The 18,080-nt window shown below is 45.8% G+C and overlaps 1 protein-coding gene across 1 annotated transcript in view; it reads left to right on the forward strand.

The window, feature by feature from the left end:
- NHERF2 (NHERF family PDZ scaffold protein 2) overlaps positions 1–16,673 on the forward strand; it is a 150,360-nt gene extending 133,687 nt beyond the window's left edge. Inside the window, exons 3-7 of the mRNA XM_063934891.1 lie at positions 2,071–2,250; positions 9,404–9,560; positions 10,266–10,309; positions 11,967–12,032; positions 12,447–16,673. Of these exons, the coding sequence (XP_063790961.1) occupies positions 2,071–2,250; positions 9,404–9,560; positions 10,266–10,309; positions 11,967–12,032; positions 12,447–12,605 (606 nt within the window). The 3' untranslated portion in view covers positions 12,606–16,673. The remainder of the gene's footprint in view (positions 1–2,070; positions 2,251–9,403; positions 9,561–10,265; positions 10,310–11,966; positions 12,033–12,446) is intronic.
- The last annotated feature ends 1,407 nt before the right edge of the window (positions 16,674–18,080 follow it).

The following is an 18,080-nucleotide window of genomic DNA, read 5'->3' on the forward strand; positions in this document are numbered from 1 at the left end:
AGAGTAGCTCCAGACTTACTCTGCCTGTGCGATCAGTTCAGTGCTTGTCGTTCCTGGTTGACGTCACAAACACACCCAGCGTTCGCCCAGGCACTCCCACCGTTTCCCCGGCCACTCCTGCGTTTTTTCCGGAAACGGTAGCGTTTTCAGCAACACGCCCCTGAAACGCCGTGTTTCCGCCCAGTAACACCCATTTCCTGTCAATCACATTACGATCGCCGGAGCGAAGAAAAAGCCGTGAGTAAAAATACTATCTTCATAGTAAAGTTACTTGGCGCAGTCGCAGTGCGAACATTGCGCATGCGTACTAAGCGGATTTTCACTGCGATGCGATGAAAAATACCGAGCGAACAACTCGGAATGAGGGCCCATATACGGAATGCGGCTGCTAGATTTTAAGATGTTACAATTGTTGCCATATGTATGAAAATCTATAGGTCAATGATATTGTAAGAGAGATAAAGTACCAACCAATCAGCTCCTACCTGTCATTTTTCAAACACAGCCTGTAACTTGGCAGTTAGGAGCTGGTTGGTTGGTACTTCTTTATCTCTCTAAGTTTGTGTTATGACATGTCATACCAGGTAATCTCCAGCTGTAAAGATATTTGACCTGGGTTGGTCTCAGCTAGAATTTAATTGAACCTCGGCCCAGTGAACACTTGTAGACCTTAAACAGAACATAAGGAGCATAAATGGAATACAAACAGATCTGTAACTATAGGATTATACTAGGCCGATAACTCCTTTATCCTCACTTGTACAGGAATTACAGCTGAGCCCGCAACTCAGATCACTACAGCGGCCTTGAGCTGCGTTTTTCTTATACCCAAAAACTGTCATTCATACAAATTGGTTAAATCACGGACAGCAAACTTCCAACACCAAAATTTCCTGGGGCTGTGACTGATCAGAATTGAATGCAGCTAATCTCAAGGGTAATTGGTTCTAACCCCTTACAAATAGAACAAAAAAACAATAAAAACAAATGAGATTGCGCTTATTCAATCTGAATGTGGATTTTAATCCCCAAATACTGTCACATTAAACACAATAATGATACCGGCCAGCATCACATATAATACATTTAAAAAACATGCAATAAGAACACACAATAAAAAGCTCCTTATAGGATAATATTTAATATATGACTATTATGTTTCTCTGCTGCTTTTTAGTGTTAATGGTTAGACGGATCATGCAAGCATCCTTATGTTATCCGCATATCCCAAAGCACAGTTAGTAGAAATGCCAGAGTGTTATAACAATAAGTCCTTTTCACAACTTGTTAATATCCATTGGATCCTGTATTAGTATGATATTGATCTATAACAGTCCATGTATATGAAAGATTTTGTTAGTAACCACACAATTTATATACCAATGGATTAGTTATTGTGTAACCGAGTCCATATTTCTTGAACCATAGTGCTAATAGCAATCAGTTTCAATTGTTAAGGGACATACTTGCATTTAGCCCGTAATATATCCACGCAATTTTGTGTTTATTCTCCCGGCTGACTCCTCTCTCATTCAGCTTTATCCAGAGTTCATAAACAATATTATCAGTACTCTCACCAAGATCCCCTTAGCACTGGGGTTTCAAATTGTGGGGCCGGCCGGCCAAACGAGCATTGATCTAATTCTCCGCCCCTTCAGTGGAAATCTTGACAGACGCATTTCTCCGCCTACTTTTGCGTGTCAGCGGCTTCCTAAGTGTCACATGAAGGGACGGAGATTTCCACTGAAGGGACGGAGCTTAGATCAATGCTCGCTTGGCCGGCCGGGCGGCCCCACAATTTGAATTTTTTTATTTTGAGTTATACATATATATATATATATATATATATATATAGAACTCACAAATCCAGCACTCTGGAAAACCCCTGTATGATTTTCATTAATTCTTATTTAGACCTACTAATGTGCGTTTGAGTCTTACTGGTGGCTTATTCATACAAAAACACATACTGTATATGCTGGCTTCTGTTGCCTTTGTGGAGAAATGGTGCAGACTGCCTCATAAACCTCAGACAGCCACAAACCAACCCTCTCACCCTCTATCTTGCAGGATATAAATGGACAGCTGAAGGAGAGGTGCCCCCGTCTGTGTTACTTAAAGAAAGGACCCAACGGTTACGGGTTCAATCTTCACAGCGAGAAATCCCGGCCCGGCCAGTTCATCCGCTCAGTGGATCCGGGTTCCCCGGCAGCCAAAGCAGGTCTGAGACCGCAGGACCGCCTGGTAGAGGTATGCAAAATACAGTCCCTTGCATTGTTTTATAGGGGGTAATTCTGAGTTGATCGCAGCAGGAAATTTGTTAGCCGTTGGGCAAACCCAGCTGCAGTGCAGGGGAGGCAGATTTAACTTGTGCAGAGAGAGTTTGATTTGGGTGTGGTGTGTTCAATATGCAATCTAAATTGCAGTGTAAAAATAAAGCAGCCTGAATTTACCCTGCACAGAAACAAAATAACCCACCCAAATCTAACTCTCTCTGCACATGTTATATCTGCCCCCCCCCCCCCCCCTGCAGTGCACATGGTTTTGCCCAACTGCTAACAAAATTCCTGCTGCGATCAACTCAGAATCACCCCCATAGACAATTCTAAGTGGGCATTTTATCTCAGTGCTTCCCTAACTCTTCTTCAAAGCACCTAAAGATTCCAGGTTTTAAGGATATCCATACTTAAGCACAGGTGACTCAGTTAGTACCCCAGTCAGTTTGATTATGCTACCTGTGCACAACCATGGATATCCTTAAAACGTGGACTGTTTGGTGCCTTGAGGACAGAGCTTGGGAAAACCTGTTTTATCTGGCTTGAATGAATAAACAGATGAAAAGATGAAAATATCACTGTATCATGATTATATCCCAATATATATATCCCAATATATATATATATATATATATATATACATATATACACACATACATACACCGTCATACTTCTCTGTAACATTAGCATACCCTTCATGTAAATTGGGCATCTATTCTACCTTTTATCCCTTTACCATATATGTGACTTAATTACACGCTGTTACAAGGAAGCAATTGCTTCCTGTGCTGGGATGGTTATTAAATATGCAAATCAATTATTATTAGATTAGTCATACTTGTATATACATTACGTTTGTACATATTTACATATATTATGGATTAATGTGTCCTAGTTTAGCTATAAATTGCAGTGTAAAGATAAAGCTGCCCATTCTTTATGCTGTACATGCAGAAGCGGACAGTAATTACCCAGCATGCAATTGAACAAATGGCACCATTTACTTTTACAGTATGGTTTTGCAGACTGAATCTGCATGTAAAGTGCTACCATGCTGTGGCTTTATTTCATGCAAAAGGGCAGATGTATTAAGCTATTAAGCCTAGAGAAGTGATAAAACAGTGATAAGTGCAAGGTGACAACGCATCAGCTCCTAACTGTCAATGTACATATTGGAGCTGATTGGCTGGTGCGTTATCACCTTGCACTTATCACTGCTTTATCACTTCTCCAGGCTTAATACATCTGCCCCAAAGTTCTGTTGTGCTCTGTATACAGATTCAGACTCAGTCATACACAGGTATACAAGTGTCACATATAATTCAATCAATGCAGTCTCGTGAAGCGGTTTTGTCACATCGCATTGTGCATATATCGATAAAGTTGCAACGCCAAGACTGCTTGGCGTTGCAGGATCAGACATCTTGCATCGCATGTTGTAATGAGGCTAGGTGTATGTGTGTGTGTGTGTGTGTGTATATATATATATATATATATATACACATATATTTCGCTATCATCCATAGGGGATGCTGGAGTTCAGTACCATGGGGTGATCAGGCGAGCCGGCACTTAAAAATAAGTACTTCCTCCCAGAAAAATGGAGGCGAACACAAAGTAAAATATGACCCTGTCCCTTTAAGATTTGGATCTGCCACGAACCTGTCTGCCACAGACGTCTGTATCCGTTATGTGTTTCATTGTCACATTATGACACCATTGTGATGGGCTGTACAAATCTTTGGCACTTAATAAATTAATCAGACCCATATTCTGCAGCACAGCACAATGGGGTAATTTAATAACACAGTGGACGTCACATGACATTTCAGTGGATTTTTGCTGATAACGCTGCACGCATAAAGCCGTATTAGAGAGTGAAATTGGCACTGCCCACTGTGTTGACGTGGGCAAGTCCTGGTGCTAATTTTGACAGGTGGTTATCCTTCTACATATGTGCTGAGCACCGTGCCATAGGTCACTTGATCCCGTATCCACGTTGCCTGAGTCTGCTGAACCTTCGTTGCCCTCTGCCCGGTAGATCTGTCATCTCTTCCCTTTGTGCACCTGGCAAGACCTACCCTGCTGTATAATTAATGGGGGCAGCGCAGCCATGCGAGTGGTAGGGGGTGCTGTGCCAGCTGGGGGTGGTCTTGTTTCTTTCTTTCTGCTTTTTTTCTCTACCAGTGGACAAACCAGCTGGGGGATTTGGGAACCTGATCCCTACTGAGCACCACACAGACATTCTGTACTAGAGTCTCACATGCATATTTTATACTGCATTGTAGGAGAGAGAGAGGATTCCCAGGGGAGGTGTGTACAGAAACAGCCCATTGATTATACCCTACCTGGAGAGAGAGGAGCTTGTGCAAAGTTTGTAGAATACAGATAGTTGTGGCCGTTTCATGACATTCAATTATGGGGCAGCGTGGAGGCACGGTGGTCAGCATTGCTGTCTCACAGCACTGGGGGTCATAAGTTCAATTCCCAGCCAAGACTTCACCTGCGTGGAGTTTGTATGTTCTCCCGTGTTTGTGTGCGTTTCCCACCAGGTGCTCTGGTTTCCCCCGCACACTCTAAATACTTACTGGGGTCTATTCATGAAGCAGTGATAAGAGTGGAGAAGTTGCCCATGGCAACCAATCAGCTTTGAAGTAACATTTATAATTTGCATACTATACAATTCCACGGAGCAGCTGATTGGTTGCCATGGGCAACTTCTCCACAGGCTCACTTCTCCACTCTTATCACTGCTTCATGAATAGACCTCACTGTTAGAAAAATCAGCTGTTGAGTATCCTAGTACCCTAGTGCAGGGGCAGGCAACGTGCAGCACTCTAGCTGCTGTGGAACTACACATCCCAGCATTCTCTTCCACAGTTTTGCTAGATAGATTGTATGAGCAGCATGGATGGCTGTGGACTATATTACAGTACAGCTTATGAAATGAGGAGGAAGGAAATCAGTGTGTAACCTCCATATTCTAAACAGGGTTGAACATATATATATATATATATATATATGTGTGTGTGTGTGTGTGTGTATGTATGTATATATATATATATATATATATATATATATATAGTGTGTGTAAAAGTTTCCATGGCATAGCCTGTCTGAGCTCCAGCTATTATGTTCCTATGTGCAGGTTTTCATGTCAGGCACTGAGTGGCTCCCTGCAGTTTCCTGGGACAGAGTTAGACAGGAAGCCTGGTGTGCACAGGGCAAAATGATCCCCCTACATCAGGGGTGGGGAACCTCCGGCCCGCGGGTCGTATAAGGCCCGCGAAGCCGTTTGCTCCGGCCCACCCGCTTCTCTCAGTGAGACACGCCGCCGCTCAGTCCGGCAGCAGCGTGTCTCAGCTGTCAGTGTCAGGACAGGGAGGAGAGCGCGGCGGCAGCGTGTAGCACGTGAAACCAGCCGCCGGTTCGTGACCAAATCAGAGCTCGCGGACCGGCAGCCAATCAGGAGCCGCGGCTGGCGGTCCGCGAGCTCTGATTGGCTCTCGAACCGGCGGCTGGTTTCAAGTCCTACACGCCGCCGCCCAACATAGCCACGCTCTCCTCCGTGTCCCGCCGAAAGGAGCGGTAAGTAGCACGGGGGGGGGGGGGGGGGGAGCACTGTGGGGGCATCTGTATACCTGGCACTGTGGGGGCATCTGTATACCTGGCACTGTGGGGGGCATTTGTATACCTGGCACTGTGGAGGCATCTGTATACCTGGCACTGTGGGGCATCTGTATGCACTGTGGGGGCATCTGTATACCTGGCACTGTGGGGGCATCTGTATACCTGGCACTGTGGGGGGCATTTGTATACATGGCACTGTGGGGGCATCTGTATACCTGGCACTGTGGGGCATCTGTATGCACTGTGGGGGCATCTGTATACCTGGCACTGTGGGGGCATCTGTATACCTGGCACTGTGGGGGGCATTTGTATACATGGCACTGTGGGGGCATCTGTATACCTGGCACTGTGGGGGCATTTGTATACCTGGCACTGCCATCTGTATACCTGGCACTGTGGGGGCATCTGTATGCACTGTGGGGGCATTTGTATACCTGGCACTGTGGGGGCATCTGTATACCTGGCACCGTGGAGGAGCATTTGTATACCTTGCACTGTGGGGGCATCTGTATACCTGGCACTGTGAGGGGCATTTGTATACCTGGCTCTGTGGGGGCATCTGTATACCTGGCACTGTGGGGGGGCATTTGTACACCTGACACTGTGAGGGGCATTTGTATACCTGGCACTGTGAGGGGCATCTGTATACCTGGCACTATGGGGGGCATTTGTACACCTGGCACTGTGAGGGGCATTTGTATACCTGGCACTGTGAGGGGCATTTGTATACCTGGCACTGTGGGGGCAATTGTGGATCTGGCACTGCACTATTGGGGGCATATGTGTATCACATCCCATTTTAACTGGCCACACCCATTTTTTTGGCGCGTGCACACACAGTACCTCTAAGGGGCAGACCTACTGGGGGGCAGGGTAATTTTTTAAGTTGAGAATTTTTGTATAGCCCCCGAAGGATTTTATAAATATCCAAATGGCCCTCGGTAGAAAAAAGGTTCCCCACCCCTGCCCTACATGTTACAGCCACATCTCCACATGTAGAATCCTAATACATTTGTATTTCTGTTTATCCACCTGCATTTTTAAGGAAACACATGGCCAGATCTATAATAAGTACTTCTTATGGAAACTTCTAGATGAGTCATTCATGTCAAATTTGCAGTGAAACTGGTTGTGCTGTACATGCCCCACGTGTGTGTGTGTGTGTGTGTGTGTGTGTGTGTGTGTGTGTGTGTAAATATATATATATATATATATATATATATATATATTATGATCTGGGAACCATCTGGTGTTGGGGAGTAGATAAAAGTCATTGGATCCAGTGAGAGGGCTGGGTGGGCGGGTACAGAGAAGAGAGCTAAGGGGGGAAGAGGGACTAGGGGGTAGGAGAGCTGTGTGGCCCATAGCAAACAAAGTCATTATTTCTGCAAGGAGAAAGTAGGAAGCGGTTGCTAGGGAACGGGAGAAAGAGGTCCTGGTGTTTGTTTTCATTGCGGAGCTAAGGGCAGAGTGCAGGGAGCGGAGAAAAGAGACAGTTGAAATTAAAATGTAAAAAAGATGAAATAAGTTTCTGTAACCCTTCAGTGCCAGACAGTTACCATGCCTTACACAGGTTCTGTGGCTGGTTGATTTAAGCCCGAATTCCACCTGGTTTTAAGCAGCTAAAGAACCTGTGTAAATCATGAGTGTCCCGGTGTAAAGGGATAGTATGGTACGCCTAATTCTACATATAAGACGGGATGTACTAAATGGGAAAAAATGCGTCCAATAGACAGTTTTTGGCCTTTGGCCGCATTTCCCTTATGTACTAAGCCCTGGACCAGGTCTCTTCTCACAGTGACCAGAAAGTTTAACAGACTGCTAGCTCATATGGCTTAATGTGTGCCCTCCCCCCATGTATTGAATGCAATCCTATATCCTTAGAGCTGGTATATAACCAGTCAGTGCCCCATATAATCTCAGAAGCTGAGGGTGCTGAGGTGCCCGAGGATCCAGCCTGCGCCGTCTGGGTTGAGACACCAGGCTGGATCCTTGGGCACCTCAGCACCCTCAGCTTCTTATTTCCACTGTTGGTTCCCAGCTGCTGCCTCGTCTTATTATCAGTAGGCTGACAGATCTTAAGAAAAAGAATAGGAATGAGACTCAGGGGTCTATTTACTAAGCCTTGGATGTGTTAAAGTGCATGGAGATAAAGTACCAGCCAATCAGCAACTACCTGTCACTGTCACAGGCTGGGTTTGAAAAATGATAGGAGCTGATTGGCTGGTACTTTATCTCCATGTACTTTATCCCCAGCCAAGGCTTAGTAAATAGACCCCTCAGTGCCATGAACTGTAGTCACTGTGAGAACGTGCAACACACACCTATTGTGTTATGTTCCTGTGCGCTTCTCTGCATCACATGCACAACGCCTGTGCTAGGGGCAAACGGGTCTTGATATTTATTCTAGCGTTTGATAATTCAACAAAAAAATCCATTGAAGAATGAAATGACAGGCCTCTCTGCAGTCATATGCAGAGCTGTGTTCCCCGGGAAGAGTGGTGACTTCTGAGCAACCACTTACAGACATTTAGAGCAACCATTTAGAGTTAATGTCTCCTGGGCGGCCGCTGATACACCTTTTCCACTGCCGCAATAACCTGTGTCACAGCCCGCTGTAAAAGGGTCTCTGAAAAATAACCCAGGGCCAGTTACCCTAGTAGTTACTTGAGAAGGACTCGGGTAAGCTGCATTGTAAACATGTGACCATGGAGAACTGGCTCACGGTCACCGGTGCTTGGAGACGATTTCCCCAGGGTGGCCATATACAGAGTTGTACAAAATAAAAAGAAAGCAGTGCTGTTAAATTGTACATAAATTTAATTTGTAATTACAAAGGGTTATCGGGTTAAAATCTCCCTCCCTTCCTGGATTTGTCCCCTTGATCAGCGACTAGTGCCTGCTATCTCACATTGTATACTTTTAACCTGTTAGTAAGGATGCCACACCTCCCCAACTAGGCCACTCCCTCTCCCATTGGGCCTAATTCCAAGTTGATCGCAGCAGGACATTTTTTAGCAATTGGGCAAAACCATGTGCACTGCAGGGGGGGCAGATATAACATGTGCAGAGAGAGTTAGATTTGGGTGGGTTATATTGTTTCTGTGCAGGGTAAATACTGTCTGCTTTATTTTTACACTGCAATTTAGATTTCAGTTTGAACACGCCACACCCAAATCTAACTTTCTCTGCACATGTTATATCTGCCCCTCCTGCAGTGCACATGGTATTGCCCAACTGCTAACACATTTGATGCTGCGATCAACTCAGAATTAGGCCCATTACCGGGGACGGCAGCCCTGGCAAAATGATGTCTCCTAGACAGCCATTTACAGGGTTGTGTCTCCCTGGCTGACACACAGAGTTGTAACTCCCACAGACGCTATCGACAAAGTTGTGTCTCCTCTGTGTCCATTTCCAGAGTTATGTTTCTTGTTATGCTTTTGACATATATTTGTGCTGTGCTCCTTTCATAACTGCTATATCTCTCTTTACAGGTAAATAAGCAGAATGTTGAAAACATGAAGCACTCTGAGGTGGTGGCCATCATAAAATCCAAGGAGAACGAGACGTCGTTACTGGTGGTTGACACAGAGACAGATGAATACTTCAAGAAGTTGGGAGTTACCCCTGCAGAAGTTCACGTAAAAGAAGGTAGACCTCCACCTGTATCTATGCTATTATGTTACAATGGCGACGTTAGCTGTTAGCAGTGTCGGACAGGGGCATGAAGAGCCCACCGGGGGAATGCAGTGGTAGTGGCCCATGCTTAGGGGTGTGGCCAGCTGCCACAGAGGCTTGGCTAACCATGGTATGGGCCCCATGATAAATATATATAGTAAATATTGCCAATGCATGCATGATAATGTACCAGATTAATAACTGCAATCATAGATAATATGTATAATGTACAATTCAAGTGCACAGTCTGGAACCTGATCCCTAGAGGAGGAGGTGGGCCCACTGGTGGTTTCCCCTGTACCCCTGTGGGCCAGTCCAACCCTGGCTGTTAGATATTTTAATGTCAAATTTCAGTAAACTCCAACTTAGAACGTCACCATCTGTTCTGTCCTGGGTTTAGTTTTATACTGCACCCCTTTTATAGATTATATTCTATTTTATAGACTATAGAGTAAACCAGTGTCACCAGTTACAACAGCGACCTCTGCAGGCTACAAAGCAGCATTGCACGTGATCAAACGAAGCGTAACTTGCTCCATAACTTTTACATGAGGTCATTCGCCTCTTATGGGAAAACCCTTCTATTTACAGTGAGATTCCTGTATGAGTGAAGTGAAAGCCCCTCGTGATATCTGTGTGGCTAGTTTTTATTCTAACATTGCCATCTTTTTGTTCTAGGTTCAATCACCCAGTTGCTGACTAATGGAATGACCAAGACACGGGTCAGTATGCAAAACAACAGGCAAATATACTGTAGATAGGTACACTGCAATGTGCAGGATGAAGAAAATATAGCTCATTAAACGTAACTTGCATGAAAGACAACTATGAATTATAACCACATGTGATACTAACATGCAAGTGATTGGCTGCTGCTGATTATTGCACATTTTGCAGCAAATTGAGTCCTACCTAGTGATCATCTAACTATGAGTTATTACTGCGCCAGCCAGTCATAAACAGCGACCAGTCTCTGGAAGGTGCCGCGGACTATACAAACAATGTGACCCGAGACAGTCCAGACCTGTGTGCTAACACCAGTAGTTCCCTGAGAGAGGTGGCCACACCCTTACTATAGGGGTTAACCCCGCCTCCTCTAATTACAGTAGGAAGCACTAGTATACCCTCAGCGGTCTCCATGGGAACCTTCTAAGAAGGCATTGGGTCTGAATTTGTCGCAGTTGCGTCCAGGACTTTATGCCAACGCTAGTATAAGCCTTAGTGTACACCCTTGTGTCTGAATGTGCAAAGACTGAGAAGCCTGGTGCGTCTTTAGGTGCTACTATTGGTCGCACCATGGGAATGTGCGCCAGCCCCATGCGAAGAGCAGACGCTGTCACAGTATGGCCTCCAATGTGAGCGCTTGAGAGCACAGTCAGATCAGCGACATTCCCGCGACCCTCCCATAGCACACTCATCACATGGTGCGTCTCCGTGCGTCTGAATAACCACCTCCCTGTCAGTGCCCAGAAACACCCCATATGTTTCTGAGACCACGTGCCTCTGTGAGTACTCACCGCGGGACACGTGCGCCGTGCACCTATGTAATTATACTTACTGCTCTGTTGGCTGCTCTGGATGCAGAAATCACAAGGAAAATGGCTGCTGCAGCTATTTTCCCAGTTTTGCGCATGTGCAGTAGAGGTGTCCCTGGGAACAAGGTGCGAGCACCATGTTCCCGTGGACCTGCACATGCAGAGTAGACTCTGGCACTAAGTCGTGTGTAGGATTTCTGTCTGTGAAAGTAGGTGGGATAATTACTAACCCATGAAAATAGATGAAATCACCTGTGTATGATTAAAGAAATCCAGAAAACATGACCTGTTGGGGGTACTTGAGGAATGAGGTGGAGAACTACTTGATTAGGCATTATGTCACTTTAAAATGACTATAATGTTTGAGCTGGTTCCTCCATCCATCGTAGCTCCCCTAGCATTACAGACAGGGGGGGGGCAGTAATATGACCATTAGGTGGAGGATTACTGAAGATTTGGAGGCTGGTGGCGTGTCCTCCTTCACAATAAGCATAGCTGTGATTATATCCTTTTGCCAAGTCTTCCACGTCTGACCGTTAGTATGGTAAATAGCACAGAAGCTATGTTGGCCACCCGCCATGTATAGGTGATTGCAGCCCCTCATGCTTTATAAGTATCTGTAAATACAAGTACAACTTTTAAGTAGGCCTCTTGCTCCGGTAACACTGATCTGTGTGAAAACTTTAAACAACAATTACTCAAAACGTCCTGAAGTTCCCGTCCAGACGGGTTGGTCATTCCTCGTATTGCCCTGACAGGAGAGTGAATATGTAATGTCCTCAGTGGTCACTGTTCCAGCACGGTGACCTGTAGCCCAGTTACAATGTACCTTTGTGTCTTGTAGATCAATGGAGGCTCTTCCACGTCTTCATCGCACAGCAGTCTGCAAAGTCCTGATAAAGACTCACAGGTAACAGTCCCAAAGTCCAGCTTAGGACATGATGGTCACTCTATGCAGTGTCCATTATTGGCCAAATAATTGGCACGTCCTGAAAACGGCCATTGGAGTTTCTCTAGCCAGCCTCAAACTGGCTGTATGCAATCTCTATTTCTCCGTTCACTGTAGTCATCCAAACTTGGTTTGTGAAGCTGGGGGATGGGAAGATGGGTGCACAGAATGGCTTAGCTGCCATAGGATGACCAAGGTTGGGTCTGTTCAAGATACAGCAATGTGGAAACCCCCCCACTTGGAGAGGCTTTAGCATGTCAGCCCCCAATCTGTAAAACCAGAGCTTCTAGAACAGAACATTGTTTCAGTGCGGTTTATGCTGTAGGCTAGGCTGTTGACTTTCTATAATGCTTTTCTTCTCCATATTGCACACAGGCAGGCGACCTGAGCCGATCGGATCCTTTTGAAGAAAGTGGTCTGCGCCTCAGCCCTACAGCAGCCGAGGCGAAGGAGAAGGCGCGGGCTAAGCGAGCCAATAAACGCGCTCCGCAGATGGACTGGAGCAAGAAGCACGAAATCTTCAGCAACTTCTGATCTTGCCTCCCGGGACACACAAACTGTTGGGGCGAGAGCGGTAACAGGACTTAGGCCCCTCTCCCACCACCTAAACGCTGCGCATTACCTGGAACGCAGGGGAAGGGGGGGTATGGGGAAGATTAAAACCAACTAATGAGAAGATGTCACCAAATTATTTGTTTAACCATTTCAGTTATGTGGCATTTAAAGCTGACTTTGTCTCTTCAGTGCCAGGACCACCGTCCGTGTACTACCGGAGGGTTTAACTAGGACGGATTCGGACTTTGCTATGACGAGTAACAATTTTATTCCGCTAATGCCCCGGAACTTTTGGAAATAGCCGACCGGCAGCAGATTGTGGGCATTATTGTCAGAATGGGTCATGGGCGTACTCGATTCTTCTTAGGAGAGCCTAACATAAGACTGGAGTGTTCTTGGAAACAGGAAGCCGCCGTATGTATAGGAAAAGTTGGCTGCTTCAACAGAAAGAGCAATATACTGTGGGAACTAAAGACAGGACAGCATTGCAGTTCACCATTGCATTGCCAGTGGGGTCTCCACAGCTGCATTGTACTCCCCCTTCCCCCCTTCCCGATCTGTTTATAAGGCCGCTTCCTCATCCTGTCCTGCAGTTCCACCATGGATTAGGAAGTGCGGTTTCCGACCTGTTAGCCAAGCACTCAGGAGACAAATACGACAAACCAATATGGCCTTTCTGCAACCTCAGAGGACCGAGTGTCCTCTTATTTGTGGTAGCCCTCAATTCAGGGCTCTAACTGTGTAACCTGACAGGCTAAGTACATGTAGATCACAAGATAAACATTCCAGGGAATCTTAAACCTCAAGCTTGCAGATAGAAGGATTGCACAACCTCCGCCTGACGCTTGTGTGTAATTGGCTGCAGGAGGGTATGTGCGGCACGGTTTGGTTAACGCTTGCACTGCTAGATTCATCTGGCAGTGGAAAAGGGAGCGTGATAGTGAACAGCTTCCCTGAAGCCAGAATTCTAGGCCATCATTCTCAGAACTTAGTTGCTGTTGACAGCAGTTTACTGAAAGTCTCCTCTAGTGCCTTCTCTCGAACCGTCCTGTGCATATACAGTGCAGGGGGGGTCGGGGGAAGGAAGGGCTTGGGCCTCCTGTGGAATAGACAAAGTATCCCACGTCAGACCGTCCCACGGGATCACACATTCCTCACTGCAGCCCAAAACCGCTGGCTCACGCTACCCGGCTGAGGTACAGATGGTTTGAGTTAAAGGAGAAAAGCGAATTTAGACTAAAGTCATTTAGCAATCGGCCCTGAGCCCAGGTACAAATGCCCCTGTGTTTGGGATCCTCTGTCTATCCGACTCCCCACAGTCACCCACCATTGGGAGGGATGTCCAGGGCCCACGGCTGGCTATAGGGAGCTCAGATTAACCCTTAAGGTGATGGAGAACAGAAGCAGATACTCAGAAAGCTGAGTAGTACATAGAGAACCTCAATCCTTTACTGCAAGGCTGGGACAGCAGGTGGTAAGACTGTAGTGTCAGGGTTGTATGCCAGTAGCGGAGAGACGGATCCACATGGAACATTAAATGGCCTTCTCCGTCCCCTCTGATTAATATAGTCTAGATTAACACCAACATATGTCAATATTGATTATGTTAAAAATAATGATCAAACGTTCATGGTGACATGTTGGTAAGTTTCCCTTTAAAAAAAAATTATATAAGAGGCCTGAGCTTGGCCCAAGAACGCTGTTGTTTTTTTTTAATCATTGAGATTAGTTAGTAGCTCGCCAAATTAAATATCTTTCTTACAATAATCTCCAAGGAAAAAAACAAGAAAGTTTGTAAAGTTTGACTTGATTGTATATTTCTGTAACCAATGGTGCCCTCTGCTGGTGACCATGAAAACCTGCGCGTCCAGTGTCAGCAATTTTTCTTGTTAGATTATTCAGCAGTTCTTGCACATGATCCATAAGAGTCTATCATGTGTCTAAAATGCTGTTTGCCCTTACTCTAATGGTCACAAGGGGCGACTGCTACGAAATAGGGAGTTGGAAGAAAATATATGATTGACGTTTTCTGATGATAATTCCGGAGATCCAGTCAGTTCCCCGACCATTAAGAAATCCTGTGTACAGATGTGTCCTCATACGCTATTGGCGCAGTCGCACCAAATGTGTCTTTTTTGCTTAAATATGCGTCTTAGTTGCAATGTGATGCGGCAGTACTGTTTCACGAGAGTGCACAGATTACCTTGATATGTGACACTTGTGCAGAGGAGTCTGAATCTATACATGAAGTGCTACCACGCAGCGCCTGCACCTTTTTTCACGCCAAGTTCAGTTGTGCTTCATACGCCACGTTGCACTTATTTCAGACTTTTTCCTGTGTGGTTAAAGTCGCCGCGCGGTGTTCCTGGTACAGATGAATTGGTGTGTTGCTATGTCTGCGGTGCAGATAAGACGCAAATTTAAAGAAAAGTCGCTAGTCTACACGGCCCTGCCGCATGGCGTATTGAGACTAGGTGGATGAGGACGCATCTGTATATGCATCTAATTGTGAACGTTTTAAACGACCCTGAATCAGGGCTACCAGATTTGGCTTGTCAGTCTAGACTAGCGTTTCCCATCTCCAGTCCTCAGAGACCCCTAACAGGGCATGTTTTACAGATCTCCTCAGCAAGATAATTAGCACCATCAGTGGTGTCAGCCAGTAATAAATACATCTGTGCACCAACTAGGAGATCTGGAAAACATGCACTCTCAGGGGTCCCTGAGGACTGGAGTTGGGAAACACTGGTCTGAACACGAGTGAAATATTCATGCTACACGGCTGCACTCCAGGTCTGCAGTTATAACTGTGAAGTGTGCGTGTAGCCTAATTGCTGTAATGCAATGCAGCATTTGTATCTGGGTTCCATTAATCTGCCCCTCACATCCAGCCCACTATTACGTAATCATTCACCCTGCTCTCAGGGTGAGGAGCTCAGTATAATGTGAATGCACAAGTCGAACTGAAAGTGGTGATAAAGGTGAAAGTTTCAGTGGTCATAAAAGGTTTTGGAAGGTTAGGCGTTACTCTGAATAAGTCAGCTGACCAAGTTCAGCCGTTCTATTGGCTTACACCAGAGGTAGGAAACCTCCAGTGTTCCAGCTGATGAATTCAGAGCCCAGCAGGGCATGCTGTGACTTATAGTTCATCAAGAACTGGAGAGCCAGTGGTGGACTAAGCCCGTTCTATGCCCTTAATCGCTCTTAGGTTACATTGGTTGTGATTCAGAGGTGGATGCAGTGCTGATGATTGCGCAGTTTGCCGGTGCTTTTTGGACCACGCATTGGTCGGAGTTCCGATGGACATTCTGAGCTTCCATAGGGGTTGAGGAGAAGTTCAATGGCGCTGTGTCTTTGCGAACAGACAGTGGGTGACTCTGTACAAAATACAGCGGCTGCGGCATTATTATAACACCTAGTACCACTGTGTACAAAGACGCAGTCGCCATGATAATGGCATCCACCTCTGTAAAAAGGGCCATTGGGGTCACATAATTGAAATGCAGGATTTTGGCACGCGCTGGGCCTTTGAATGGAAATATATGTATATGTAGTATGTGGACTAGGTTGCGGCAATGACATATTATGCAAATGAAGTGATACATGAATGAGGTTGCTGCCTGAGCAGAATTACAGCAAGCTAGGTATAGATCATGATTTTATTTTGAACCAATGAACAGATTTTTTTTTTTTTTTTTTAATTCAAATAAATGAGCAGAGAAATTTCTCACATGTGATAAATTCTGACCACTAGGGCTGGACTATGCCTGACATCAGGTGACGTCACGGAGGACAACACTGTGCTCTGCTGCGCTGCCCTCTGGTGGTAGGATTACAGGTCAGGGGGTGGATGGACACATGGATGAGAAGGTGGACCTCTGACTGCACATAGCCATTAAGCTGCCTATATGTAGCTCTGTTTGGAATCATATTTTTGTACTTTTAAACCTGTAGGTATATAAGGCACATATCTGATAACATTAATCTATAACACACAAAGGTATACATTGTAAACTACTATGTGCATAATAAAGGATTTCCCAAGTATGTGTGGTCATTCTTTTCTACTCATCTGCCATTATATGGTGTGAGAGAGAGATGTCTCTTTATTATAGAGGGGTGTTTCCTAACAGGGAGAGACAGCTGTCTATAGTACAGCGAGAGAAGAGGATGTTTCCTACAGACAGAGGGGTTTTTATTACATAGAGAGAGAGAGGTGTTACAGGAAGAGAGGGGTATTTTGTACACAGGGAAAGATAGATTTTTACCAGAGAAAGAGAGAGAGGGGGGGCTTTGTAGACTTCTTTCTTCATGTAATAGAGAAAGGGATATTAGAGGAAGAGTGGGGTCTTTCCGAGAGAGAGAGATCTGGCGGACAGTATGGTGGTGGGGAGCAAGGCGGCGGGACCGGATGAATTTACCTATGTAGAGTTCGGCAGCTTCCACTTTCAAAAATTGTGCCGTGGCGCCATTTTTGCAAATTCAAGATGGCTGTGGCAGCCAATCACGGCTTGCCGCGGCATCACCCCACCCACTTATGCTGGCTTATAATAGCCAGCATGAGGCAACGGGTGTCAGAACGCCGCCTGGGGAAGACGGCAGCCATGCAAAAGAGCTTAAAGGCCGCCACCCCCAGGTGAAGGTGCTGTATAATAAAATGTTAAATCATTCAGTGTCCTTTCTTTATTTTAATATTTCCTTTACCTCCCCCATAGCAGCACCACCTCTGGGTATATTCCCCTATTGAGTAGGAGACAAAAAAGAAAAAAAAGACTCCGGCCCCAGTGTGTTTTCGCTTTGCAAGTGTGCGATCACATGGTGCAGCCGAGCAGGACGAAAAAGTTTTTTGCAGTTTCAGAGTAGGTCTAAACTTACTCAGCCCTTGTGATCACTTCAGCCTGTCCGGTCCCGGAATTGACGTCAGACGCCCGCCCTGCAAACGCCTGGACACGCCTGCGTTTTCCCTACCACTCCCAGGAAACGGTCAGTTAACACCCATAAACGCCCTCTTTCTGTCAATCTCCTTGCGATCACCCGTGCGAATGGATTCGTCGCTAGAAGCATTGTCCAGCAACAATGCTGGTTGTACCCGTACGACGCGCGTGCGCATTGCGATGCATGCGCAGTAGCAACCTGATTGCTGCGCTGCGAAAATCGGCAGCGTGCGATCAACTCGTAATGACCCCCCATTGCTTTTTTTGTTAGGTCTGAGACCACTAAGGATAAAATGGATGTCAAGGCTAAGCATAAGCAATTGCATACAGCCATATGTTCTTTTCGTGATAGAGCATTGCTTGAAAAATGCACTGGAAATGTGTGTGAAGACTGTAAAGTGTCACAGCAACAGATGCCCTCTCCGCAGATGTCTGAGTTCATTAGCATGTTAGGAACGGAATTGTCTGACACGTTTGTCACCAAAGAGGATTTTAATAGAACTTCGGCCAAAAGGACCAG

The sequence above is a fragment of the Pseudophryne corroboree genome, chromosome 7, assembly GCF_028390025.1.
Source record: "Pseudophryne corroboree isolate aPseCor3 chromosome 7, aPseCor3.hap2, whole genome shotgun sequence".
Lineage (NCBI taxonomy): Eukaryota > Metazoa > Chordata > Amphibia > Anura > Myobatrachidae > Pseudophryne > Pseudophryne corroboree.